Source organism: Pelodiscus sinensis, chromosome 1 (genome assembly GCF_052426305.1).
Source record: "Pelodiscus sinensis isolate ZL-2025 chromosome 1, ASM5242630v1, whole genome shotgun sequence".
NCBI classification, from domain to species: domain Eukaryota; kingdom Metazoa; phylum Chordata; order Testudines; family Trionychidae; genus Pelodiscus; species Pelodiscus sinensis.
The window spans coordinates 313,481,745-313,492,765 of NC_143052.1; the positions used below are offsets into that span (position 1 = coordinate 313,481,745).

At 39.3% G+C, this 11,021-nt stretch overlaps 1 protein-coding gene across 4 annotated transcripts in view; it reads right to left on the reverse strand.

Annotated features, from left to right (window-relative positions):
* Positions 1-11,021, reverse strand: part of SKA3 (spindle and kinetochore associated complex subunit 3) — a 32,995-nt gene that overhangs the window by 11,242 nt on the left and 10,732 nt on the right. For 2 of the 4 annotated variants that reach the window (XM_089775596.1, XM_089775597.1), the window contains exons 3-4: positions 6,467-6,531; positions 2,620-2,785 (exon numbers count right to left, since the gene is read on the reverse strand). The exons of 1 other annotated variant lie outside the window; for it this stretch is intronic. In XM_089775596.1, the coding sequence (XP_089631722.1) occupies positions 2,620-2,785; positions 6,467-6,531 (231 nt within the window). The remainder of the gene's footprint in view (positions 1-2,619; positions 2,786-6,466; positions 6,532-11,021) is intronic. One more of the 4 variants, XM_089775598.1, reaches the window with a different exon arrangement.

Here is an 11,021-nt window from a genome sequence, read left to right on the forward strand (position 1 = left end):
TAAAGTGCTTTAGTTTTTACACATTTACTGATTTTCTTTAAAGTTTAATAGAATACCTATAAGGGTTTAATATTAATCTTCAAACATTACTGGGATTTTTATATCACTAATGAGCAGATTGGGGAAAGTTAAAACATCACTGAAGACAACCAGCCACCACTAAGCCATTGTCTATGCAAAACAGCTGTACTGGTTTAACAGTGATTTTAAAAATGTAATTGAACTGGCACAAGTCCCTGGGTGGGCAATCATTTTGGTTTAAACCAGCTTTATTTCAGTTTTTTTTTCAAGATAGTAAAATCAAACACATTCAAACCAACATAAAAGTACTCACAAATTAGGGTGCAAAAGGTTAGCTGGTTAATTGGTAGGGGCTGGAGTAGCTCCCTTGCCAGTCCCACTCCCTGGGAGGCAGTTTCACTGCTAAGTGAAGCCTCCTTCCTGGAAGGAGGGCTGGCAGTAGTCCTGGCTCTGCTCCCAGGGAGGCTTTGCACCTCCCACATTGAGGTGTAGTTAGAGGTGGTTTTTAAACAAATTGATAAACTTAACAGTAACAAGTCACTGGGAGCAGATGGCATTCACCCAAGAGTTATAAAAGAACTCAAATGGGAAATTGCAGAACTATTAACTGTGGTTTGTAACCTATCCTTTACATCAGTTTCTGTACCTAACGACTAGAAAATAGCTAACGTGACACCAATCTTTAAAAAGGGCTCTAGAGGTGATCCTGGCAATTACAGATTGGTAAATCTAACATCAGTATCAGGCAAATTAGTTGAAACTCTAGTAAAGAATAAAATTGTCAGATACATGGATGAACATAATTTGTTGGGGAAAAGTCAACATGGTCTCTGTAAAGGGAAATCATGCCTTATTAGAGTTCTTTGAGGGGATCAACAAACATGTGGACAAGGGGGATCCAGTGGATACAATGTACTTAGATTTCCAAAAGCCTTTGACAAGGTCCCCAGCTAAAGGCTCTTAAGTAAAGTAAGTCATCATGGAATAAGGGGAAAGGTCCTTTCATGGATTGATAACTGGTTAAAAGAGAGGAAACAAAGGCTAGGAATAAATGGTAAGTTTTCCGAGTGGAGAAAGGTAACTAGTGGGGTCCTCCAAGGGTCTGTTCTGGGACCCATCCTATTCAACTTATTTATAAATGATCTAGAGAAAGGGGTAAACAGAGAAGGTAGCAAAATTTGCTGATGATACCAAACTGCTCAAGATAGTTAGAACCAAAGGGGACTGTGAAGAGCTTCAAAAAGACCTCACCAAACTAAGTGACTGTGCAACAAAATGGCAAATGAAATTTAATGTTGATAAATGTAAAGTAAATGCACATTTGAAAAAATAATCCCAACTATACATACAATGTGATGGGGACTAATTTAGCTACAACTACTCAAGAGAGATATCTTGGAGTCATTGTGAATAGTTCCCTGAAAACAGCCACTCGGGCTGTGTCTACATTGGCATGATTTTGTGCAAAAGCAGGTGCTTTTGCACAAAAACTTGCTGCCTGTCTACACTGGCGGGGAGCTCTTGCGCAAGAACACTGACATTCTAATGTGTGAAATCAGGGCTTCTTGCACAAGAACTATGATGATCCTGCTCAGGAATAAGCCCTCTTGCGCAACTGTCCTTGCGCAAGAGGCTAGTGTAGACAGGCAACATGAATTTCTTGAGCAAGAAAGCCCGATGGTTAAAATGGCCACTATTGGAGGACAGGATAGCAGGCGCGATGGACCTTTGGTCTGACCCACTATGGCCGTTCTTATGTGTTCTTACTTGAGCTTTATACTGCAGAGCCAGCAGTGCATGTAACTATTGATTTTTAGTGATTAGTGTCACATTTTTACATCCATACTCAACTCATTGGTATGAACTTATGTAAGTGAAATCAAGGTAATAGCTCATGTAGACAAAGCCTCCGCTAGGATAACAAATTGGGTTAAGATGACGTGTTAGCATGTTAAAACGTTAAATACCAGTTAGTATTCAATATAGGACACCACAGTTATGTTTAAAAACCAAGTCAGCTGATCTTTATTTAACTCTAGAACCTTTGTCTTTTTATCTATGTGTTTACAGCACCCAGCACAATGGGAATTCAAATCTTTTGGATAGTACTGTAAAACAAAGACTGCTATGGTCCATATTAATGATACCTGAAATGAAAGATAGATTACAAGGTCAGGGTATGTAATTCTATGCATGTTATTGTGATATTTAATTCATCCATGCTACAAGGGTAAAAAAATTCAAGTTGCATATTATTTCAAGGATTTATGAATAAGCCCGCTGTTAGAAGTTTTAATGCAAAGAAATTTGGCAAAGCCTGTATTATATTTTGTAACTAATTCTTAAAATGAACATATTTGGTCTGTTTTTTTAATACAGGGCTCAGAGGGGTAGTTGTGTTAGTCCGTATCCGCAAAAACAAAAAGGAGTCTTGTGGCTCCTTAAAAACTAACAGATTTATGTGGGCATGAACTTTCATGGGCAAAAACTACTTTGTCAGATTCTTATTCTTTAATACGGTGATGCTTACAATTAGGGAATTGTTTAAATCAGAAATCTTTCAAAGGGTCTACAGTATTTTCAAGTAAGTAGTATTACCTGACTTATTTATAACAAGTGGTTTATAACCGTATCTCTGGAACAGTTCTCTTATTTTTTCAAGATCTGTTGTATTTCTTTGCATCAGTACTTTAATGGCCTTCATGAAATCATAAGTTTCTTGTCTTTCAGAGCGATTCTGATCCAGGATAGCGTTAACATCACCCTTTGAAGAAAAATAAGCATAAGTTTTAAAATGCTAATTTACAAATAGCTTTGTTCACAGATCCGTGAGAATAAAGTATGTAATATGTATATTGTATGCTTCATCATGTGGGGGAGTGTATTCAATCTTAAATAAAGATTTCTTTTATTCAAAAGACTCATCACTGAAAATACCTATCTAATAAACAAAAGCAAATTTTTTAAACAGTCTTTAAACATCTTCCTTTCTGAACACACTTGGCTTTGGTTGACATTTTCCTGGGTCATCTGAATTATCATTATTTACTGATATCTTTCAAAAAGGTTTTATACCACCTAATTCAGTGGAGAGGTCTAATCTTGAGTACATGCAGCTTGAATAAAAATAGAAGTTTAAGAAATCTGATGTATAAAATGAAATATGCTTAAAATGAATTTTGAAATTAAGACCACTTATTATGGCCTAAACCTACTAGAACTTATTAAAATAATTTAAATGAATTATGCAGCATCAGTGAGCTCTTCAATTTTAATGAGGGAGTGCTTGCATTTTGAATTATGGGAATCATGGGAAGATAGCTAACTTTTGATGCCAACAGAAACTTTATACATATGCCTCAAAGTCATGTACAGTATTAACACTCCATGATTTTCAGTCTTTGCAATGGAGCTAATTTATTTTTTTCCAAATGTAAGAAACTTTCCATTGTGCAGAAAAGCTTTTCCTTCGATTATTTTTGTTTCAAGTTAGCCAGCATGTGCAGTTTTCCTTAAAACAATAAAGCTTGTTTTTTCTGACCCATGAATAAAAACCATGTAGCAGAACTGATCTACTAATTCTAAAAAACTTGAAGGATTCAGGGCTAAGTAGTCAAAGGTATTCAGTCACCTAAGTGGTAGTTAGCTGCTTAAAAAGAATTTCAAAAGCAGGACTGAAATCAATGGGAATTCAGATGCTTTTGAAAAATCCACTAGGCATCTAACAGTATCTTTAGGTACCTATACATCAGGACTGGGCAAAAGGCTATCAGTGGGCCAGATCCAGCCCTGTCATCTAGCCCGGGGCAGCTCCCGCCCCCAAAGCATTGCCTGGGAGCCGCTGGGGAGGCGCGATCCCTTTCAACGCCTGCCATTTAAAGGGCTTGTGCCTTCCTAGTGGCTGCCAGGTAATGTGTTAGCAGGGCAAGGAGCTGAGAGCCCTTTCAGCTGCTTCTATTTAAAGGGCTCACGGTGCCTTCCGGGTGACTGCTAAGGTGCGAGCTTTTTAAATAGCAGGAGTTGGAAGGACTTGCAGTTCCTGCCCCACCACTACCCCATTGCCTGTGATCTGCAGGGGAGACACGAAACCTAATGAATTTTCATACATTAATTGAATTCCAATCTCCATTTAAATGAAGCTTAAACACGAATCTCGAGTAAAAAAAAAAATCTAATAAATCAAAATGTTATTCATCATTTTAAATTATAAAAAATAGGAATTTCAATAAATGTATGCAAAGCTGTACAATTGTTTAACTAAACATGTACAGATATAATGAATTCTTTTGATTAGCAAAACCAAAAAGTACAAAATTTAGTGCAAAGGCTACATTTGTTTGTAAAGCAACAGATTTTAAATGTTTATGCCAACCAATGAGAATTAACTTCTCTGTAGGAAAAAAATTAAAAGGCAAAATGCAAAATTAAATTAAAATCAATTATTTAAAACAAAGATATCCTGTTTGCGGAGTTAAATCATGATTCAAACGGTTATAAAATCAATTGACCTAGAGTAGATCTTGTACAATATGTAGGTTTTTGTAAAAAATAGTTTTATTTACAAAATTTAAAATAATAATGGTGCCTATCCAAGGCTCTAGAGCATCATACAATAAGTACAATTACATCTTACAGAATTAAAATGATCAGTTCCACTTAGTGGGAAGATTATCTAGCAGCCATCTTAGGACAACTGGACCAGCCCCTGGCTACAACATGCTGGGCTGATACGGACACCCAGAGCAGCCCCTGTCCAGAACAGCCCCCCCAGGACGAGAGCAGCCCCCTGTTCACAGCATGCAGAGAGCTGCTGCAGCCTAGGGATGTCAGCGTATAGACAACTACATGATTAACCAATAAGCCTGGGTTTATCAGTTAATCCTGTCAACTACATGCACTGCCCCCTACTTGCTGCCTCTGTATTAGAGCTAGAGAAGCCCCCTCTGCCCGCCGCCACAATGAGGTTGGAGTGGCCCCCATGCCATGGGCGTGGGCTGGGAGTTGGCAGCATCATATAAGCAAAAGGGGTGGGCTGCTGGCTCCCAGTCTGCATGGGCTGGGAAATAGGTTATGCCAGATTATGAAAATTTCCAGACGATTGATGTTCATGCATATTTTTTGTTTTGAAGTTGAAAATTAAAATATTTTGCAAAGTACTGAATTTTTATTTCTCATGTAACACAGAGCAATACATACAGGGTCTGGAAGGCACGGAGGGAGGGCCCAAGACTGCTTTGGGGGTGGGGGCACAGGGTTTGGGAGGGAGGGTGCAGGAACGTGCTGAAGATGGGGGTGTGGGGTTTGAGGGATGGAAGATGCATAAGAGGAATGGAGGTGCCAGGTCTGGACATGAAGGTGATAGGGATAGGCTGCTTACCAGGCACCCTGCTCCTGGAGGCACACATGGCTCTTCACCCTGCACTATTCCCAGGCACCATCCTTTTTCACTGTGGGAGCAGCAGGGGAAAAGCCTCAGGAGAAGCGTTGTGCTGCTGTTCCCCCATGGCAGGGGAAAAAAAAAAAATCACAGGAGATGTGCTGTGCTACCGTTCCCCCATTAGGTGGGTGGGAAGGTGAGCAGTGGCGTGCAGAGCCACTTCTTCCTCCCTCTGCTATGGTCCGAACCGTGGGTGTTCCCAGATTAGGGACACTCAGATTATGGAGGTTCAAGTATATTAGACAATAAGTTTCTTCCATATTTTCCATTGTATTTTTATATAGTTCACCATAAAACTCAATAGCAAGAGAACATGTTTACTGGGGTATATATTAGTATATCTAATCTGAACTCCATCAGTGTTAAAGTTTACTCTCTATATAAACATTTTAGTTAGACATTTTGGACTGTGGAATACTTCAGCACACTGTCAATTAAAATGTCAATTTAACCACTGGAACAATTTACCAAAGGTTATGGTGGATTCTCCATCATTGCTAATTTTAAAATCAAGATTGGAAGTTTTTCTAAAAGATCTGCACAAGGAATCATTGTCAGGAAGTGGTATAGCCGGTCTTATACAGGAGGTCAAACTAGAGGATCACAAAACTCGCTTCTGATCTTGGAATCTGTGATTTCAGAATCTAAATACAAAATGAGTCAGTAGACAAAATATTTTTATATTTAAAAATCTTTTTATCATTTTAGCCACCATCCGAAAGCCCAAAACTGGGATCTGTTTGCTTACTAAAACTGGACTCCCTCTTGTTATATGCACAAATTGTTTTATTATGAATTCAATTCATCAACTCCATATACAAAGAATTTACTACTAAGTAATTAGCTCGGAAAACAAATAATTAGGATTCAAAGAAAAAAAGTAAATTTTGAGCTGTTATCCTTTATGAGTTATAACTAAGATATTTAATATAGTATCTGTAAAGTTATGGAAAATAAAAACATAAATTACTATATAATTTGACAAGCAAGTGATGAGTCAGTCATTACCTTTAGTGTCCTGACTTCACAATGCAAGTCATGTAAGACTCTCATTGGAGATTCATCTTCATGTTCTTCAATATGCACATTAATGGAAAAAGAATATTGGAAGAAAAACAGAGGTCAATATCTTTTCATTAAGTTAGAAATAATTGAGATTATCATTATATATATATACACATAATAGAGTTATGATGAAAACCAAAGCAAACCAAAATAAAGAGTCAAGTGTAGTATTATAAAACAAATGTCCCACATATCACTAGCCTGCAGTGTGACAATTGCACTGCATAGAATGCAAAGGCATGGGAGACCAGAAAAACTGATGAGGATCAATTTGGTTCATTCCATTACTGCTCCAGTGAATGCTGCCACAATATTCTATTTATAGAAATAGTATTACCACTGGTATAATCCACTTCTATAAGAATGTTCCCTTAAAACATGGAATACCTGTAAGGATGTTAAGGAGCATGCATTTTGCTAATTGTGTAGTTGATACAATTTGTATTGACTACACAATTAGTCAATAAAGGGAAGTGCTCTGCAGAGCCACACCAGGGGTAGCTCCCAGAGCCAGCATGAGCTGGGACTGAGCAGTGCTGGCTCCGGGACTACTACAGCTCTGCCTTTTAAATGTAGTAAGAGACAGATGTCTTTTACTACACTTAAAAGGCAGAGCTGCAGTGGGGTAGGTCCAGGACACAGCGTGAGCTGGGACTGAGCAGTCCCGGCTCACACCAGGTCTGGGATGCTGCAGCTCTTCATTTTAAATGTCATAAGAGCTGCCTGGCTCTTACTACATTTAAAATGCAGAGCCACAGCGGTCTCAGACCAACGTGAGCTGGCACTACTCAGTCCCAGCTCATACTGGGTCCAGTAGCCCCTGTCCGCAGCCAGCCCCGACTGCCGCCAACAGAGGCTGCTGCCAGGGGAGCCTCAGCCCGCGGCTAGCCCAGGCCACCATGGACAGGGGATGGTGCTTTCAGTCAGATGCCAGAAGATGTATACAGAAGTAAAAAACAGACTTTGTCCTCAACAAAAGAAATTGAGGTTAATGTGAATAGATGAAGCAAGAGGGAACATTTCCTATGTGACGTGACAAGACACTGCAATGTACAGTCCAGAAAGTATGAGTTGATAAATCAAATTAAAGCCTTGAATCAAATATGCAGAAACTATAAAGCAAGCAGGTAAACCAGATAGACTGGATCAATAAGGACTGTACAAGCAGCAGCACCTTTACAATGAAACAGAAAACTCAGGTAAGCTTATTGGCTGTGAGGATCCGCAGTAATAGAACAAGGCACTGAACTGTCAAAGATTAAATGGCAAAAACATTTGTTAATACAGAGTTAAGTTTGCTCAGTGGTATCTTCTAACCCTCCAAATGTCACGTTCAGCAAAACTTAAAACTTGTGAAAAAAAAATACAAAGTTGAGATACTTGTCCACACAATTTTAACTCTGCCCATTGTGAATTACCCATATGCTCCCCAGTTGAATTCTTTGTATTAGATGTAGCTCTACTGAATGGTGAATACATTAGAGTCATTTAGAAGAGGTGTGTTTGTGATATGAGACGAGCTAGGAGGCTGCAGCCTGTAGGGTTTTGAGAGTCCCTCTCCTTGACTGGTGAATGTATGATCAAAGAGATGCAAGCATACCTTACAAAATATATAGTGTCTTTCATTTCAGCACTGCACAGTGTAGGTTAAACTGGCCTGCTACACATTAATGTGATTGCCCATCTCAAGCATGAATAAACTGGGGAGGATTGAGTGAAAGGTTAACCATCTTTCCTCATAAAAAGCTGATTATAGAAACAGAACTAAAGTACATTCTGGTAAAAATGGCTACTCAGCAGAGAGCACTGCAGAGCTGGCATGGTATATGAAGGCTCCTGGTGAAAGCAAGTCTGGGGAAACCAGGACCCTGAAAAGTTTGATGCTGGCAGCAAGAAAACACTTCAAAGTTTGTAACTGAAATATGATAATGATGTTTCAAGTATCAAAGATCATGAGGGAGATGGAAAACTTTACTTGAAATTCTGGGCACCATTGAGAGAAGACTGACAGGTGTAAAGAAGAAGTAGCATCTCTTGCTTGAAGCTCATCTAATTTATTCAGGTTATAGTGATGACAAACATTCGGAGTAGTGCTCATTAGGGCAGATTCTAGGCAACTCATCAGTTGGGAATATATAAACCAGTGCATCATATATGCCTGACTCCAAACCAGATTCCTAAACATGTCAATCATACAGTGCTATGTTCTGACAGAGGAACACAGTGATGACAATAAAGATGAGTTCTTAAATTGCCTCCAAAGAGGATTGGCAAAATACCAAAACATGACTTACTCCATGGGATGGGTGACTTTAATGCTACAGTAGGATGTGATGGTGAGGAATAGAAAGAGAAATGATGAGTATGAGTTGGGAGTTATCAGTCAAAATGGTGAGGCTCTTAAAACTAAATTCAGTGTCCAAACTAGTTCTTGCAAGCACCCAGTTTCCTTACAAAGACATATACAAAAAGACATGGAATTCACCATATGGAAAAATGTTAAACTAAATCAATCAATCACAGCTGCACTAATTCAAAAGTCAGGTTTATCTATCCAAGCCTTAAGGGCACTTTGAACAGCAGATGTCAGCAGCCAGCAAAATATTTGCATTTCTAAACTGAAATTCAAATGGAAAATGATCTACATTAAACAGAAGGCAGTAAACCAACAAGAAACAAAAGATTACAATTGAGGTAGGCCAAGAAAACAAACGGGCAGAACATGTCAAAGACATTCTCAACAGACTAAGCTGCATTTCAATGCCAGATTTTGATGAAATGCACAAACTGAATCAAGTTGATTCTAACATCAGCCCAAAAGAGATGTCAAAAATACAGGTTGCAGTTCAGAAACTGAATAAAGCATTGAGGGATGATCAAATTGTAGTATCAAGTTTCTACATTTCTGCTATCACCATAAAACAGACAATGCTCAAAAAAGATCAGGAAAGAGAAACCCTCTAACAGCCAGTGAAAAGATGGAATCATTGTCAGAATATCAAAGGTAATCTTACTGACTCCAAGTACAGGAAAGAAGTTATATAACTTAGTTTTAGAGGAAAGCCTTTTGCTGGGTGATACCACCCCAGAAGAAAGGAAATGTGTGCAAAGTTTAGAGAAGCATTCAAGCTAAGGATGTAATAGTGTAGTCGATTAACTGATAAGTAAAAGCTTATAGGTTAATGCTATAGACTACATGCATTTCCCTCCGCCCTCCCCACCAGTAAATTTTTCAGCAGGCTGGCCAGCAGCCTGGATCAGTCCTGGCTTACAATGGGTCCAGGACCATCGGGGCAGCACAGCTTCACAGGTGATTCATCAGCCCTGCCCAGTCAGAGGCTCAAGGCCTCCCCAGACAGGGGCTGCTGCCACCTTGCACTGCTGCCTCGTTATCAGAGGGAGCAGCACAGGGCGACAGGCAGCGGGTCTGCAAGGGGAGCTGTTTTTTAAACTGGATCCCCTTGCAGTCTAGCTCCCACTTGGCACCCTGCGCTACTGCTTCTTTATCAGAGGCAGCAGCGTGGAGTGGCAGGAGGCTCCTTGGGAGTAAGGCCGGAGTGCACTGGCTGCTGACCCAGCCCCATGGACGATAGAAAAGTCGACTAACCAATAAGAATTCATGAGGTTACTCGATTATTCAATTAACCAATATTTAACATCCCTAATTGAAGTCCAAGATTAGGAATAGAAAGTGTAACCGTGTACATGATTAACTGATGAGCCTAAGCTCATTGGTTAACATGCACCCCCGCACGGTTGCCTCTGTGTCAAAAGCAACAGCACGGGTGGGGGGAGGGGGAGAAGGTGGAAGAGGGGAGAGGCAGGCGGCTCAGTGGGATATTTGAACAGCCTGTACAGATACACCGTGGAATATTCTTCAGTCTTACAGAATCCCAGTTCAAGTTGTCACATAGACCATGTACAGAGGAGCAAATTGCTCTGTAAGGATAAACAACCACATAGGGCAGACAAACTCTGCCATAAAATAGGGCTGTGTTTTACCTCCACTGTTTGGTATTGCCATAGACTGAATAATGAAGAAGGGTATCAACAATACAAACATTGGTATAACATGGGAAAAGCGAGAAGACCTGCACTTTGCTAATATTATTCTACTGATCAATACTCTTGAAAAGTTACAAAGACAGACTATCTGATAAAATCAGCAGACCAACCATGGCTCAGGATTAGTATGCTAAAAACAAACATCCTAGAAATTCAGACATCTAGCAGTAAAAGCACACTAGAAGACAAAAACAAAGAAAGAAACACTTCAGCTACCTAGGCTTCTCAACCTTTTTTTTTTTTTTTTTTAAATAAAATACCCCCTTTTCACACAAAAAAGTATAAATACCCCCTTTAAAAAAATTATAAGTACCCCCAGTACCTACAGTTTTCAGACAATTTTTTTTTCTATCATTGCAACACATTTGTTTAAACAACTTAATCGTAGCTGGGCATGCAATGAAATGTTTGGGTTTAACAAGTACAAAAATAA